We start from the raw sequence: 17,406 nt of genomic DNA, 5'->3' as shown, positions 1-17,406 counted from the left end.
AAAGCTTATATTAAAAATTAGGTTAATTTTACAAAAGTTTATTGTTGAAAATTACTCTAAAAGTTACAAAGTTATCTTTCTAAAATTATCTTTCTAAGTTAACGATTTCTTAAACTTAGCTCTTTTTGTAAAAGCTAAAGTTTAAAGTAAAATGTTCTATATTTTCTACTTTAGACTCCCCTAAGTCAATCTGACTTTAATTCTTTGATGAATTTCTTTTACTTCCCAAAATCACTTATTTTTTTCTATGTTATTTTTGATGAATGTCATAGGGGGAGGGTTAGGTGGTTTAAGTTAGTTTAAAATAACGAAATACCAAATATAAAAACAAGACTAACTTAAAAAACCTTATAAAAAGCTTGTTTTACTTGCATTTTTTTCACTAACTTAACCCAGGTTTTCATTGCATCAAAAAGGGGGAGATTTTGGTGCGGTTAGCACTTACAGTCTAACTCAAGTTTTGATGAATGACAAAGTAGGTTAAGTTAGTTTCATATTGATCTAACACTTTGACCAAGTGTGGAGGAGAAGCCCAGACGGGTCAACGGGCTGACCTGACGTCTAGCACGAAGTCCAGCTAGGTCGACGAGTTGACATGATAGCTGGCACGAAGTCCAGTTAGGTCAACGGGCTAACCTGATAGCTGGCACGAAGTCCAGATGGGTCGAAGAGTTGACCAGACGTCTGGTACGAAGTTCAGACGGGTCGAAGGGCTGACTGGACGTCTGGCAGGTAAGTCACTGGAGGGGAGTGACTGTGAGGACGCGTTCCCGGGAAGGGAACTTTAGGCGTCTATCTAACTTAGATCCATTTCGAAAATCTAAGTTGAGATCGTGACTAGATTCCGATCTCGAGGAGACGGAATCTAATTACTACTTTTATTACTCTTATAACTTAACTGTGCTAACACTTTGTTTTGTAAGGTAGTTTTGAATTTTGCCTCGGACTAATATATTTTACAGGTTGCTGAAAAAACAAAGGTCCGGGCACCCGGAATGTAAAAGTTATCCCCGATGCACGGCGCCACGTGGAGCACTCTGGTTGGACGGGCTACGTCACACTCCAGACACCCGGAAGGGATACCGGCGCCCAGAGCCTCCTATATAAGGAGGATGCACCCTGAAGCAAAGAACAACGAACAACAAGATCTTCCAACGCTTGCTCTGCCGTGTTGCGCTCCTGCGACGCTGCGAAGCTCCTCCGACAACACGCCTCTTTTTCATTCCTTATTGTTGTCGGTATTTTTTTTAAAAGCAATTGTACTATCATTTGTAATATTTCGAATTGCTAGTGGATTGCCCAATGAAAGCACTCAACGAGTGCGGGCTTTGGAGTAGGAGTCGACCAAAGCTTTGAACCAAGTAAAAAATTACTTGTGTTAGTATTTTTTCCGCTGCGTACTCAATCTTCTTTTCGACTTTTAAATCGATATTCACCCCCCTCCCCTCTCCTTTATCGACTTTCACGATCCAACAGATTCCATATTCCATCTAGTGCTTTGTTTCTACGTGTTATTTCAACAACCCATAGCTACTACCGACTTGGAATTTGTAGGAAGCATTGTAGTGCTTACATTTTGCATGTAATTTCTCCAATGGAAGAGAGACTTTCTCAAAATGTTTAGTGAAAATAGAAGATTTTAGAGGAGAAATTTCGTGAACCTTAGAAGTAATTGCATCGGTACTTCCTTGTATTTCGGGTGTCAGAATTGGCAGGTGCTCAGTCTCATTATCGGTGGATTGAATGATGGAGTTCTCGTGCGGATTCACTATTTCCTTTCCCCTCTGAGATCGAGATGATGAACCTCCATGGCCTCCTTCCATTGTAGTTGAAAATTAGAAACGAAAGTGTTTAGAAATGGAGACATGGAGTCAAAAATGAGTAGAGAATGCAAAATTTAAAATGAGAGTAGAGAAGATGTGTGTGAAAATAATGAAATGAACTCTTTATTTATAGAGTTTGGATAGTAACAGATACTAAATTCTAGTCATTGATAAAAAAAAGTCAAATGAACTTAATCGTTGAAAAAAATACCCCCCCCCCCCCCCCCCCCTCCCCTCAACAGATAACCGACGATTCCGACGGACACAAAATAAAAAAAAATCGGCAGGTCAAACCAGCGATTAACCGGTAGTCCACCGATTTGGGGGGCTTGGAACTGGAACCGACCCGACATCCTACTGGCCGATTCTGGCTCGGACCGGTGACCTAGGTCAATGGGCAATCACCCGGTGACCCGGATCAACCGACAACCAGTCCATTGACCCGATTACAGGCTCAAGTCGGGTTCAAGCCAGACCCAGCCCAAGCCGGGTTCGGACCGGGTCTGAGCCGGACCTAGCCTAAGGTAAGGTCTAGGAAGACCTAGTAAGTTAGTTGGACTAGGAGCAAAGAAATCGTAGTAGGTTAGGTGCACCGAAAGACAAGAAGACCTAGTAGATCGGTTAGACCTAGAAGCAAGAAGGCGTGGTGGGTCAAGGATCGGACGTCAAATATATAGGTTTTCCGCTTGAGGGGGGCCCTATGGTCCTTCGTTTTAGGAGAGATTATTAGGGTTGTAAGGTTACAAACAAAATCCCATATTGAAAATACATGGGAAAGACATGAGCTTATAGGAGAAAGATATCTCTATTGGTATGAGACTTTTTGGGTAAAGATCAAAAATAAAATCATGAGAATTTAGTCTCAAAATAGACAATATCATACTATTGTAGAAATATCTAAATTCTTTCGATGGTAATACCAAGTATTCGATCAACCTTTGACCCACTTAGACTTTCCATCTTCGCCAACTCCCATTAGATTTTCGATCACCTAGTGTTCGATCAACCTTTCACTTACTTGGATTTTTCCACTTATCTTATTCCGCTACGACTTACATTATCTAATTCTCAATTAGATCTTCACTATCTAGTCCTCGTGCCCCCACCCGCTGACCTGGATCGTTGTCAAGGACGCATCCATTTTCAAGTGATTTATTTTGTAATTAACCTTTAAATTACTGACGGGTTCTGAATTCTAGTTTAATTTGCAGGGTTGTCTTAAAATAGGAAATTTTGAATTATAAATTTAATTTGCAGGGTTGTCTTAAAATAGGAAATTTTGAATTATTATTTATAGGATTCGATGTCGTGCACCGGTTTATCTTTTTTTTATTATTATTATTTATAAGATTCGGCGTAAATAATTAAATTGATTCATGTGCATTTTCTGGATAATTTTATTTCTGAATGATTTAATAGCGTTAATTATCGTGGAGATAAATTAATAAATGATAAAAAAATATTAAAAACATAGACGTCTTAAATTATACATATCATCCAAAATGTCCCTTTAATAAGTGCATGTATAACAAATAGTACTCCTATAGCAACTGAGTAGTTCAACGTTATTTTTTACTTTCAAAATTATTACAACGTATAAAAAGTGTTAAGTAGTTGTTTCTGTAATCCTTGTTATAATTATTTTAAAATGATTTATTTAATTTAAAATAATTTTAATAAAATTTAATTAATTTTGACTAGTTAATAAAGAGTATTCGATAGAATAGTATTGAAAGTTTCAGATTTAAAATTTAATTATAACGTATAAAAGTCACTCGTTAGCGGTTAGATATAATGTAAATGTATAGAAGTTACTTTCTAACTGCTACGTCATTAAAAAAAATTAATTATTTCATTTAAAATTTAGTAATAATATTTACTCTGTAGCTGTTATAATGTATATAAATCAAAATCATTTGAATTTTATCAAAATTATTTTAAATAGATTAAAATCACTTGAAAATAGTTACATCATTGATCTAGTAGCTATTATAATTAAAGCTATCAGACAGATCTATCAGCGGGGTGGGTCGATCATTTGGTAGGATAAGTTGACAAATTAAAAAATCTTTAACCCAACTCAACTCAATCTAAGCATACCAACTCACAAACCCACTAAAATATAATATATATATATATATATATATATATATATATAAAATAAAATAAAAGTTTCAAATTTGGATTACAATTAAGCGAGTCGAAACCTATGAGCCCATTAAATTTTCTACTTAATTAATTTTGGAGAATTTTCAACCCAAGTTTCTAAAGTATTTAGCAAGCGTATCAATATGAGACATCCAACCCAAATTAATAACTTTAATTATAGCGTGTAAAATCTATTAACGAATTGTTATAGTTTCAGGGCGCAACGTAGACGGTGGTTACATAATATTTTTGGTGCAATTGTTAAAGGTCGATTCTCATAAATTAATAATCTGGGATTTATCCCACCATTTGTCTAACTCCTATATATTTATATTTATTTTTTTTTCATATTCATAAGGTTAACACTAAGGGGCTATTAAGATAACAGATTTTTTTTATTAAATAACTATTATAATATTATAATAATATTTTATTAAATGTTATATAAAACTTTTACACACGGTAACAAATGATTATAGTGGTTAAGTAGCACCGGAAGGTCTTGGAACATATTGACGAAAACATTAAAGTCTGGAAATGAATGTATTCATCTTTTATCATGATAAATATCACCAAAAAAAAAAAAAAACTATTCTCGACCTAAAATATATGGCAGCACGTCATTTTCAACCCTCTTTTTTTTTATTATTAGGAATGTCCTTTTATTTTTGTCGCAAAAAATTATATAAGACATTTTGGAGCGTATGTCGGTGATTTTAATATTTCATTAGTTTTTTTTTCAAAGAAAAAGAGTAGAATTTTGCGATTGAAAAATGGAAATTTCTTTTTCTTTTTCTTCCGTTTAAATCCGTCCGTCAATTGCCACGGTCAACTTCTGGAAGCTTCCTGGTAAGTGCAAGTCTCAGCTTGGTGGCAGTGGAAGAAGTAGGCGGGCGAAGGCAGAGAAGCGATCATGGCGGGGACTCACGTTTTCGGCGAGATAATCGACGGGGAGGTGTATAAGTACTACGCCGACGGGGAGTGGAAGACATCAGCCTCCGGGAAGTCTGTCTCCATCATCAACCCCACCACCAGGAAACCTCAGTTCAAGGTTCAAGGTGATGCTTGAGCTCCTTCTCAAACTTTTTTTCCCCCTTGGAACATGTTATTTTGTGCTCAAGGAATCTCTGGATTCCTGTGATCGCAACCTTTTTTCTTTTTTCTTTTTTCTTTTTTCTTTTTTCTTTTTCAATAAGTTCATCTTCCTCTTGTTTTAGAACTCTAGATTACCTATAATTGGAGGTTTTGCGACTACTTGAAACTTCCCCTAAAAAATTAGCCTTTTTGGGAGGATTGAGGCTGCCATTTTCAGAGGATTGCCTCCGACTAGGCGTGCCAATCTCATCAGCACGCTTCTAAAGGGGCGCGTGGCAAATCAGCTCTTTGAGATCTCATTCATCATCTTCATATTCAAGATTAAGGGGATTCCTGAATTCTCAGGAAACCAACAATTTTGTTTGGTCAATAAGAATCTAAAACGCTCAGATCAAAGTTTTACTGAGCTTGATGACTGAAATTACCACAACATTTCATTGCCCCACTTCCTCATCCCATCTTTTCTTCTCTAGGACCATCTGACTATTTTGTTCTGCGACATGAGAAAGAGGAACTTGGTGCGACATGCCATAGAATCAGAGAAGTAGGCCAAAGTTCTCGTGGGCGCTCGTCTCAATCCCATTCATTCATCTACATTCCTCACCAGTCCATTGACAATAAAGCTCTTCCTAGTTCCACTCACCTCGTCAGTTTGTTTATCAAACACCAAACTTGAGTGTGATCCACCTACCTCTCATTCCACTTGTGCACAATGCAGCCAAAAAAAAAACAGTTATAACCCTCACCCGGAGAGCCCCTCCAAGACTGCCCCATGCGATCTGAAAGGAAGTAAATCATGGAGGGCTTCACCCAGCACAGTGGTTCTTTGCATGCGATACATTTCGCACAGAATCGACCTCATGACCTATTGCAACAACACCATGTGCAAGTACCAAGTGTGCCAGCCCAAGGGGCCATTTCACTTGTGCACATGCCTATATAAGGGATTGCAGATTGATTCCTGTGTTTGTTTGATGCAGAAGAAATCAGCAAGAGACCACTTTTTTAGTCATTTCTACAGCTCGTCCATTGAGTGCACAGCATTTTTCGATGCAGTAGTTGAAGTTGGGAAAGAAAAGAGAAAAGAAGGGAGGAAGAAGAAGACTAGGGAGAATAAGAATGATAGAGAGGGAGGACAATCATTCTAGAAACACTTTTTGTACTTTAGGCCTAATACATCTGCAAGTTCATTGTTATTGATTCTCTGATGGTAAGATGTTTTGCTAATCCAGTGCCCTATTATACTGTATTTTGTGTGAGAAAAAGGGGAAAAACTATTTTGTGCATTTAATATCTTACCTTCCCACTTTCTTTCTTTTGATATGCTAGCTATTTGGTACAGCATGCACACAGGAGGAAGTTAACAAGGTGATGGAGGCTGCAAAGGTAGCTCAAAAGCTGTGGGCAAGAACACCACTCTGGAAGCGTGCGGAGCTCCTCCACAAGGCAGCTGCAATCCTGAAAGAGCACAAGAGCCCCATTGCCGAGTGCCTTGTCAAAGAGATTGCCAAACCAGCAAGGGATGCAGTCACTGAGGTAGAATTTATTATGGCTGTCTGGCTACTTTCTTCTGTTTGCTTCTATGCATCTCTATCTTAGTTAATGTACTCTACCGACTGATTTGAAGGTGGTAAGGTCAGGGGATTTAGTATCATATACTGCTGAGGAAGGAGTTAGGGTACTCGGAGAGGGCAAGTTCCTGGTATCTGATAGTTTCCCTGGTAATGAACGCTCCAAGTATTGCCTGAGTTCTAAGGTGATCATCTTTGTTTTCTTCTTTTGTATTGGTAAATAAGCCCACCCTTACAATTTAAAATTCAGAAGACACAAGATGCGCACACAAGTAAATTGTCCTGTCCTATAGTAGCTTTGTAAAGCACCTGAGCAATCTCTGCCCATAGATCTCCAATTATAGCATGGCTACATAAATAAAAACTTGTGTGTACTCAATGTGAATATGTGATGCAATCTGAGCTGCTTGCGGCTGCTAGTTATTGCAAATCAAATAATTTATATTTTTCTCCTTGGGTTGCAGTGAACTCTCTTTTTTCATATCAAGAATTATGGAAGTTTAATTAGTGGAGCACAACAGACACATACTTTTCAAGTAGTTATTTCAAGATAAAAGGTGGAAATGCACAAATGCAAACTATTAAAATAATCTAATCACACCAGATATGAATCTATGATCTCATTTGCTGACCTCTGTAAATTAATCTTTAGCTACAGATCTATTCAACTAGCAGTAAGTATATTCTAATTTTGAAGTCTTTATTTTTAGATTCCTCTTGGCGTTGTTTTGGCTATTCCTCCATTCAACTATCCTGTTAACTTAGCTGTCTCTAAAATTGCACCTGCACTTATCGCGGGTAATGCCCTTGTGCTCAAGCCTCCTACTCAGGTATGTAAATTTAGGCAAAGTTTTCATCTATACTACCAAACTCTTGTATTTTCTCTTTTCCCCCCTTTTTTTTTCCTGTTTCCCTAATCTTGCAAATGCTATTGAGAAATCTCATCCCCCTATTATTGACCAGGGTGCAGTCGCTGCTCTTCACATGATTCACTGTTTTCACCTTGCTGGTTTCCCCAAAGGCCTCATCAGTGCTGTCACAGGCAAAGGATCTGAAATAGGTGATTTCCTAACAATGCACCCTGGAGTGAATTGTATAAGGTGCATATCTTGTTACAACTCTAAACTAGGTCAACTTTGGCACCCTTTCACTTTTACCAAGTTTTGTTGCTGTTCTATATCATCAGCTTTACTGGAGGTGATACTGGGATTGCCATTTCAAAGAAAGCTGGAATGATCCCTTTGCAGATGGAACTGGGAGGGAAGGATGCATGCATTGTACTTGAAGATGCCGACCTTGATTTAGTCGCTGCAAACATCGTGAAAGGAGGTTACTCTTACAGGTCAATTCTCATCTTTATTTCTTGTGGAAACCTGGAAGAGGTTTCCACCGATTTCATTTGCTGGAGACTTTATTCTGCAAGATTCAAATTTTGTCTTCCTTTTGTTCACCACAGTGGTCAGAGATGCACAGCTGTTAAGGTAGTTCTAATCATGGATTCCATTGCTGATGTTGTCATCGAGAAGGTCAAAGCAAAAATGGCAAAATTGACTGTTGGACCGCCGGAGGAGAACTGCGACATTACTCCAGTTGTAACAGAATCTTCTGCAAATTTCATTGAGGATCTGGTTATGGATGCCAAGGAAAAAGGAGCAACATTTTGCCAGGAGTATCACAGGGAAGGAAATCTGATCTGGCCATTGCTATTGGATCATGTTCGACCCGATATGAGAATTGCTTGGGAGGAACCATTTGGACCTGTACTGCCTGTGATTAGGATCACTAATGTCGAGGAAGGTATCCACCATTGTAATGCCAGTAACTTTGGCCTTCAGGTATGCTATTTTTCATTATGAGGGAGGTCACAGATAACACTGAGCTTTTAAGAACATAAATATCCAATTTTGATTCTTTCTCACAGATGATATGATCATAATGATATCTAACATTAAAACTTGCACTGAATTGGGACTAACTAGTGTTTTCTTTAGGGGTGCATCTTCACAAGAGACATCAACAAAGCAATCATGATCAGTGATGCCATGGAGACAGGGACAGTTCAGATAAATTCTGCACCGGCTCGAGGGCCTGACCATTTTCCGTTCCAGGTTTTAAACCACTGCTTCTAATAGGAAAATGCAAATACCTTGATCATTCATTGTTAATGTGTTTAAGTTAGGCTTGTCTCAATTTCAGGGTCTCAAAGAAAGTGGAATTGGATCACAGGGGATAACTAATAGCATCAATATGATGACAAAAATCAAGAGCACAGTTATTAACTTGCCATCTGCATCTTACACCATAGGTTAAATGGATCTTGTAGATTTGTATAAATGATCATGATGATGAAATTTCTAAATTGTACGAGTTTGAGTTTGACAATCTACTAGAGTTACTGTAATCCAAGTTCATAAGCATGAGAACAGTTCATGTTGGGTGGTCTCTTGATTACATTTAACTGTTAGTTTCCATTCAATTGATTTTCTAGATAAGATTTGACATGAATGGTGAAGAGCTGCTTCACTGCTAACCAATGGGAAGATTTAGGAACAGCATGACAAGATGTAAATATATGCCCATAGGCAAAAAAAAATTTACAGTTGCTCATCGTTCATGCATACTATAGCTCAGATCAACAAATGCTTGAGGTGGCAAAAATTTAGAAGTTACTATCTAGATCGAACCTTTGTCCTTTAATTTCAACAACAGCCACAATTGCATCGGTCGAGTAGAAATTCAATCTGTGACAGGAATTTGCAGAAATGAATCAAAATTTGCAGGATGCATGCTCATTCAAGCTATGCAAGAATATTGCTTCACAAGACTCCTCTCTCTAATCAACTCGTGTAGATCCCGAACAATTTTGAAGACGGCATCTGGACGAGCTAGCTTTAAAGCATTCTGAGACATGGCCCTGAGTTCGTCAGATTTTGGACCAAACCACTGGGCAACTATCTTTGCTATCTCTTTGGGAGATTTTGAGAACTTCCCACATCCATTATCCACGACATAAGGAACATTACCGACTTCCTGTCATCAAGACATAGACTAATTGAGTTAAAGATCGTATGTCTGCAAAAGACAACCTAAAAATAGGTCAACAAGTGCATGCAAAAGATCTTAATGATGGAATAAAAATCCAATAGTTGATCTCATTGATATAAAATCATTTCAAAAGTTTTAAGATTTTTGAGACTGCGTTTGATGTGTAAATTCTATCATTCAATGTTTAAAACCAAACTAAAAGCGTACTAATTTCTCTAGAATTTCTTAAGATTAGGAGGATTGATCACATTATAAGCTTTCATGTAACAATCCTTTAACCTTGACAAACAAGGTAAGCAATTTTAGTTCAGTTAAACAGAGTTTCCCGCCTATAGTCTAAGTTCAGAATGCAATGATTGAAAATAGGGAGTGCCATCAAGATTGACAATTCTAGCCCAAAATACTTGACAATAAGACGTTTGGAAGAGACATTATAGCTAATATGGAACAAACAGTAGTTTCTACCAGCAAATAGAAAAAGGTCCAGCAAACTTACTTGCCCTGCAATATATCCATTCAGAATAATAGGCAGTCCTCGAATCATGGCTTCTGCAATTGTTCCTGGCCCTGCCTATAGAATATACAAAATGATTAGGTGTTCCTCGGAATAATCGGAAGAATGTGGGAAGAAACAAAAGCTACTGAGAATTCACCTTTGAAATTATGCAGTCACATGCACCCATGCATTCTTCCATCTTAGTGACAAAACCTTTTACCTAGAAAATTAAGAGGATTTAGAGAAATTATTTGAACGTTGCATATTATATTTATCAAAGGCTTATTTTGAAATGAAATAACATAATGCAAGTAATGCACAAAACATAGCACCAGTAATACTAAGAATTTGGCGCTACATCATGGAAACTCTCTTTACAAGTAATTTGAGTTTTCTTCCACATAATTTTGTCTCTTCAAATTAGATTACATTTCCATTTTCGAAAGTATGACTTAAACATGCTTATTAAGCAATTCTGGTGGTTCTTTGAGTACTATCGTTTGCTGCAGCCAAAGAATGAATGATGTCAATTAACTAAGACAAAAAAAAAAACCCTGATTCTGATTGATCAACCTTGAGCTAAATCCAATATTTTGAAGATGGTTTCAGAGAACTTAAGAACATAATTAACTACTACTTCTAAGTCATTTTGAGAGTGAGATCACTCTCATAGGTCAATAATTTATTTATACTACCTGAGTATACTACAACCATCACTGCAATAGAAATTAATGTACCTGAACAGGAACCTTCCAGTCAATTGACTGCAATCTATCAGCTAGTTTTCTGTTACGGCCACATATTATGAGTATCTGGCCAATAGGCTCTTCAACATTTTCATTGTACAATGAATCACTAAGAGCTCTAGCAGTAGCCTCAATAGGACCCATTCCTTCTCCACCTCCCATCAATAGAACAGCAGGTAAATCCTCAACCATTCCTAACTCTTTTCTTAATTCAACCTGGTGTAAATCAAAAAGAGAAAATATATTCAAAATAAATATATAAAGCATTATCAGGCTTTTAGTAGCAAATAGTTATTCCTTTGAAGATATAAACATGCATTGTAGGAAGGTCAGGCTTTTAGCAGCAAATTGCATGCCATCAGACACAAATAAACAATGTGATTATTAGAACAACAGTCCCACATGGACTAAATTTAGTCTGGTTTTGAGAGAATATATAAGCTGTGAGACACAGCTCTTGCAATGAGTTCCTTGTCCACTTTAACCTCTAACTTCTAACTTGATCCAAAGAGGACACCTTATTCCTCCCACAGTTGCTGCCAACCCTTCTTTCCACCTCCCTTGTCGTTACAGCATTACCACATGATAGTGTAGTTCTAATATTGTAGATGCTCTACTTACAATACTACACTAACTGAAGGTCTATTAATCTGATACCTCTATATTACTGTTGCGATCAATCTGTTCTTAATGGAGACGTTGATTTATTCCTTGTGGAATAACAGTTAATCTTAACAATTCAATTTATCCTTCTCATTGGCTTGGATGACAAACTTCATCCGATTGAAGATTAATATGCATCATTCTATTTTTAAAGGAATTTAGGATTAAAGATTGTACAATATTCTTATGTTTATAAATTTTACAAATAAATCACTCTTCGACAAGATAGTTGGTCCATGCAAGAGCAAAAGAAGTAGGAGCAATCCATTGGTTATCATTTTCAGTGACGAAGTTGTGGATGATGATTACATATATGACTAAAAAAAATTTGTCATGAAATTTGGTCACACTATTATATGATAAAATAAAATAATAGTCAATTAATAACAAAAAACATTTGTCACTAATGACACATTCCGCATGGGTGTTTGCTCCCATCACATCACCCCCTAGGTTGACAAAGTTGGTACATGTATGGGTGTTTGCTCCAATAGGTGTTGGAGTCGATGCAAAATATCTCATTGGATGTCTGACGTCCCCCATGCAAAGGACCGGTGCACTAAGACAAAATATCCCAGTGATTTACCTGCCTGTATCTTGCCATGGGGTCGACAATACTGGGATGCTTGTGGTGAGCGATATCAGCTTTTTTCTCCCATAAATATTATCATTAATATTTTTAACTTAAAAGACTTAAGGCGATGAATAAATTAAATAAATTTGTCGTCAAAAAGCTTCCTTTCTATGATTGATCAATCTGTTCTTAATGGTGTCATTGATTTATTCCTTGTGGAACAACAATTCATCTTAACAATTCAATTTATCCTTCTCATTGACTTGGATGACAAACTTCATCCGATTGAAGATTAATATGCATCATTCTATTTTTAAAGGAATTTGGGATTAAAGATTGTACAATATTTCTTCTGTTAATAAATTTTACAAATAAATCTCTCTTCAACATGATAGTCGGTCTATGCAAGAGCAAGAAGTGGGAGCAATCCATTGGTTATCATTTTCAGTGACAAAGTTCTGGATGATGATTATATATATGACTAAATTTTTTTTTGTCATGAAATTTGGTCACACTATTATATGATACAATAAAATAATAGTCAATTAATAACAAAAACATTTGTCACTAATGACACATGTATACATGGATCAATAAATACTATCATTTCACTTGACACAGTTAGTATCTACATAGGCATTTTCTCTAATAGGTCTTGGGGTTAATTCCTAGCTGGTCCAAAATATCTTGTTGGGTGCCTGACCTCCTCCTGCAAAGAGTTAAACTAGGGCAAAATGCCCCCCGTAATTTACCTGTGATAATTTTAATTTTAATTTTAATTTTAATTTTAATTTTAAAATTTTAAAATTGAGCATGATTGCTTTGCCACTCCATTAAAAATTTTAATTTCTTGTTTTGTCTATGAGTTCCAAGTTGAGCATGATTGCTTTGCCACAACCTCTGATAATGAATAACAACTATAGATATGTAAAACCTCAAAAGAGGATGATTGTTAAGTGGAAAATGAAGATTTTAGTAGAAAGCACCTTTGATCGCACTGGCTTAACAAATGAAGGGCGCACAGGAAGTCCATAGATCTTGATCTGGGAAGGCTGAAGTCCTGCTTTTAATGCCCTCTTTGCCACTTCAGAAGAAGGGCAATAGCATCTTGTTACAAGCCTATGGAACCTAAGACAACAATAAAAGGAACACAATCACCTCAAGAAGAAAAAGCAGGTAACAGATGCAAATTAATAATGCTTACCATGTTGGATGGCATGTGCTTAGATCTGTCACAACAGTGGTAAAGATGATCTTTTTCAAAAGACCTCTTGACCTCAAGATTCTAAGGGGAACATGTTGCATTAATGGATGTACACTAATAATAATATCCGGTTGGTACTTCATTAGCCCTTTTGCAACTTCTCTATGGATGAACAAAAACTATTTAAGTTAGAGGAAAAGGAACAGGGAAAGGACAACAGAAAATTTTTGAGCTATGTTTTCATATCAACTCATTAATAGAGATTAAAAATTTTATTGATAATAAATAGTATATTTTTTGTTATAAATTTAATTCTCTTAAGGAAAACTGGATCACTATTTAAAGAACTGGAACAAACCAAAACCTGGTAGCATCTACTTAGTCAAAAGTCTATCAAAAAGTTCATTATGCATAACAAATAACAACACACTTGACATGTGATTAAAGTCACAAATATCCCATTGAACCTCTGAAGGGCTTCAAGATGTAGTAAATTAGTAGAGCAGTATTAAGATTCAAATTCACTCCTTTTTTTTGTTTGACTATCAGCATATATTTACAAAACCACTTTAAATTGAAGTGGAAAAAGGAGAGAATTGAGGTAGTATCGACACATTTTAGCATTTTTAAACTTAAATTAATGTAATGTTACGCCCATGTGAACATTGATTTTGTATTACTTATTACTTAAAACCAAAAAGGATCAAGTCAAGCCATGTAGTGCTTGTATACCTTTTTCTATCGGATTTCATTGTTCATATGTTTACTTTATCAAAAATATTATGATCACTACTTATTAATGTAGTCTGGCAGAGGCACGATTCAATTCTACTCAGCACTAAATGCATTGGCAGTTAAAAATCTGTTTATTTTTTAAAAACATTTTCGAAAGAAAGAAAACAAAGAAAAAATTACGTAGAAAACTCTCACCTAGCTATAAACGTAGAAGTTGCTGCAAAGTGTGGTTGATGCACCAAACGAGGGGCGCTGCTGTAGTATGTCATTTTCCACAAGGCACCATGCTTCACCAAGAAGTTATAGCTCCTAGGAAGTTGGTTAAACGGCCAGGGTGTGTGTTCTGTCCACAAATCCGTCACAAACACCTGCATCAGAATTAGGCAAGTAATGATTCTGATGTACACGAACTTTTACTATGACCAGAAAAAAAAAACGGGGGAAAAGGAACTGAGAAGACAAAACAATGCCACAATCCACTACCTGATACTCGTCCCCGAACTCCTCGTTGAAGGCAGCTTTAATGGCCTCGGCCGACGCCCTATGACCGCCGCCGGTGTCGCTCATCAAGATCAAAACTTTCTTCCGCTTCTCACCCTTCACCACCCCTTTCAATGGATCTTCATCATCCTCCACCACTCCAGGGTCGTCAATGTCGAGCCGGTTCGCCTCACTCGAGAGGCCGAGCGAGGCAAGCCCAATAGCCGCGCGGCGCTCGCAGTGGGTCTGCACGAACCGGTTGAACTCGCTCCAGAGTCGGTGGAGCTTGGAGGGCGGCTGAGAGGATACGGCCGCGCAGAGCGCGGCTCTGGCGGACAGGCGGCGGACAGCGCAAGAGGAGTTGAGGCGCGCGGAAGAGTCGGTGGCAGGGAGCAGGGAGAGGAACGATTCGAGGTAGAGGGGGAGGCCGAGATGGAGGAGATTGGAGGGATCTTGAGCGACGGCAGACGGCGGCATGAGGGCAGATTGGGGGACGGCGAGGGGAAAGGAACATGAAAGGGAGTAGTTTTAGTCGATTTACGGTGCGTGCGTTTTGTTTTTTACACTGGAGAGAAGGATTCAACGACTCGCGGATGAAACGATCAAAAAATTTATCGCTAAAAAAAAATAAAAAAACGTGATCAAATCAAAGTTGCCGAGAAAAAGGTACTTAACAAATCTAATTGGTTTCGATTTGAGATTTTTCTTTTTCTAAATCTGCTGAATGATGACCGTTGCATCATGCCATCTAAATTTCAATTAAAGATCGATTCTAAAAATTAACAATCTAGAGTTTATCCCATGATATATTTACATTTATCTCTTTCTGTATTGGTAAAATTGACACTAGAGGATCGTTCGCAGGCCCTGAGTAATTGATTAATTAATTAAAGATATTAAAAAATTTAAATTAGCATCATTAATATTAATTAATTATAAATATCTTCCTAATTCATTAATGACATCTTGTCAATTAATTCGATTCCACTTCCTATTTATATCTTGTACTTATCTTTATTTCCTCATTAATTGTCTATCATAATTTTATATGAGATTTTATTCTACCTTAAATATAATTCATTTTTAAATTGACATACTTCTTTCTTTTTTTTATTATTATTCCGATTTCCATTTTATTTTGTAATTAGTAATACTATTCTTATAAAACCTAATGAATTCTTTTCTCCTCAATATTTCTTAAAAATCCTAATAGTTCTTTCATCAGTGCATTGTGCCCTTTAATTTTCTTTTTTCATCAACGATTTTATATGTTTCTCCTTCCTGAGAACGTCCTTCTCTTCCTTTACTGATAATATTTCTTCCTCGCTCTTTCTTTTTATTTCCCGATAATAATATGAATTAGAGATTTTTTTTATCATAAAATATAAAGTAAAATGTATTAGTAAAAATAAATTTTTTAAAATTAAAATTAATAAAGTCTATTTGACATTCTAATAAAAAGATTAAATAATTTAATAATTTTATTAATTAAAAATAAAATTATTATCAAAATATCTGTGAGAAAACTAAATTTTATATCAAAAATTAATTTTTTAAAAAAATATTATTTAATTCTTTTTAATAACTAATTTTAAAAATATTTTTTAAAATTTATTATTTTCGGTCCCAAATCTAAATGAAAAATGTTAAAGAAAATTAAAAATATATTAAAAAAATTTATTTTTTTAACTTTTTTACCTAGGGTCTCAAGGAATCTTAAGACGCCCTGATCGTTCGGATTTATATTATTTTTATTTATTTAAGTTTACTCTCAAATTGTCATCTTTTTACCCATTAACTAAAATTTTTCTTCTAGTTTTTGCCAACAAATTACGCTTAAAGTTAACATGTATTGAGTAGCCTATTCTTGTCAGTCTCCTGCCACTGCCATTCTTTACTAGTCGAGTCTCTATCACAATTAGCATATTCATCTACTTGTCTACTGCCTTCCTGTCCTTCCAGCTGTTAATAGGAACAAATCAAAGAAGGAATCAAGAAAGACCAACCAAACTAGGAGATTTATAAGTTTTATAAGATCATAACTTTTAAATCAGATGAAATCATAAGGCTTATAATATTTCAAATCGAAATTTATCTATGTTTGTTATCGGATATAATTTGTAACGGTCCAATTTTAAATTAAAAAAAAATATTATTTAAAGTTTTTAAGGAGTCTTTGAATAATTTTTATTTTTTAGATAAGTTTTATTTTGACATTGTTAGGATTTCAAGACTACTTAAATTTTTATTTGTTTGATGTTAATGTATTATCTTTGAAGTTAACATTATTTAATTAAACCTAGAGACTTAACATAAAGAATAATTGCTATTTTATAACAAGTAAGTTCAGATAGCTGAAGATTCCAAAATTCTATCCCCATACATTCAAATCAAACCTGCTATTTTTTTTTCTATTGTTATTTTTTAACAAATCTTTTGTAAACCTTTTTTGAATAATATAGAGGACCATTTAAATTGAGTTTAGGGCAAACAAAAGTGGATCAAAGGACCCAGAGACTAAATGTCTTGATCAGCTAACCACTAGAGCATTGCCAGCATTTAACAAAAATCTTTAGTTAAAATGTTATCAATTGTGGCAATAAGGCGAATACGCTCGCCCCCAGCGCTCCCACCAATCCGTCCCAGGGTCAACACGGACGGCTACTAGCTTTTGGAATAGTGACTAGCACATAAGCGAGGTATTTACCTCGGCTTTTGCCGAGATTCGAACCCCAGACCTCACTGTGACAACACCTCATGCGCTAGCCACTAGACCCATTCGAGGGGACTAGTTAAAATGTTATCAAGCTAAACCTTGATGTAGAG

General features: G+C 36.1%; 2 protein-coding genes across 3 annotated transcripts; one reads left to right on the top strand and one right to left on the bottom strand.

The window, feature by feature from the left end:
* The first annotated feature begins 4,794 nt into the window (after nucleotides 1-4,794).
* LOC121970972 (NADP-dependent glyceraldehyde-3-phosphate dehydrogenase-like) lies at nucleotides 4,795-9,079 on the top strand. Its single transcript, XM_042522010.1, has 9 exons — nucleotides 4,795-5,029; nucleotides 6,409-6,602; nucleotides 6,694-6,822; nucleotides 7,348-7,467; nucleotides 7,601-7,737; nucleotides 7,824-7,979; nucleotides 8,094-8,472; nucleotides 8,629-8,745; nucleotides 8,834-9,079. Exons 1-9 carry the CDS (start codon nucleotides 4,885-4,887, stop codon nucleotides 8,945-8,947), a joined length of 1,491 nt encoding a protein of 496 aa, XP_042377944.1. The 5' UTR covers nucleotides 4,795-4,884; the 3' UTR covers nucleotides 8,948-9,079.
* Nucleotides 9,080-9,286: 207 nt separating this feature from the next.
* On the bottom strand, nucleotides 9,287-15,129 carry LOC121970955 (probable monogalactosyldiacylglycerol synthase 1, chloroplastic). Of its 2 annotated transcripts, none has more exons than XM_042521993.1 (8): nucleotides 14,584-15,129; nucleotides 14,296-14,468; nucleotides 13,366-13,527; nucleotides 13,148-13,289; nucleotides 10,916-11,140; nucleotides 10,336-10,398; nucleotides 10,179-10,253; nucleotides 9,287-9,667 (listed from the first exon to the last, which is right to left on the bottom strand). In XM_042521993.1, exons 1-8 carry the CDS (start codon nucleotides 15,055-15,057, stop codon nucleotides 9,431-9,433), a joined length of 1,551 nt encoding a protein of 516 aa, XP_042377927.1. In that variant the 5' UTR covers nucleotides 15,058-15,129; the 3' UTR covers nucleotides 9,287-9,430. The 2 variants fall into 2 exon arrangements, with proteins under 2 accessions (XP_042377927.1, XP_042377934.1); XM_042522000.1 differs by having other exon boundaries at nucleotides 9,531-9,667; nucleotides 10,179-10,249.
* Between the last annotated feature and the right edge of the window lie 2,277 nt (nucleotides 15,130-17,406).

The sequence above is a fragment of the Zingiber officinale genome, chromosome 1B (genome assembly GCF_018446385.1).
Source record: "Zingiber officinale cultivar Zhangliang chromosome 1B, Zo_v1.1, whole genome shotgun sequence".
NCBI classification, from domain to species: Eukaryota; Viridiplantae; Streptophyta; class Magnoliopsida; order Zingiberales; family Zingiberaceae; genus Zingiber; species Zingiber officinale.
This window is presented reverse-complemented; position numbering and strand designations above follow the sequence as displayed.

What these genes read in the sequence shown, in the direction of transcription:
- LOC121970972 (XM_042522010.1), top strand. Translation starts at nt 4,885, where the DNA reads ATGGCGGGGACTCACGTTTTCGGCGAGATAATCGACGGGGAGGTGTAT. An exon ending in CAAGGGATGCAGTCACTGAG is followed by an intron (nt 6,603 to 6,693) that starts GTAGAATTTATT and finishes ACTGATTTGAAG; the next exon opens with GTGGTAAGGTCAGGGGATTT. An exon ending in CCAGTAACTTTGGCCTTCAG is followed by an intron (nt 8,473 to 8,628) that starts GTATGCTATTTT and finishes TGTTTTCTTTAG; the next exon opens with GGGTGCATCTTCACAAGAGA.
- LOC121970955 (XM_042521993.1), bottom strand. Translation starts at nt 15,057, where the DNA reads ATGCCGCCGTCTGCCGTCGCTCAAGATCCCTCCAATCTCCTCCATCTC. An exon ending in AGCACATGCCATCCAACATG is followed by an intron (nt 13,290 to 13,365) that starts GTAAGCATTATT and finishes TTGTTGTCTTAG; the next exon opens with GTTCCATAGGCTTGTAACAA. An exon ending in TTAAGCCAGTGCGATCAAAG is followed by an intron (nt 11,141 to 13,147) that starts GTGCTTTCTACT and finishes GATTTACACCAG; the next exon opens with GTTGAATTAAGAAAAGAGTT.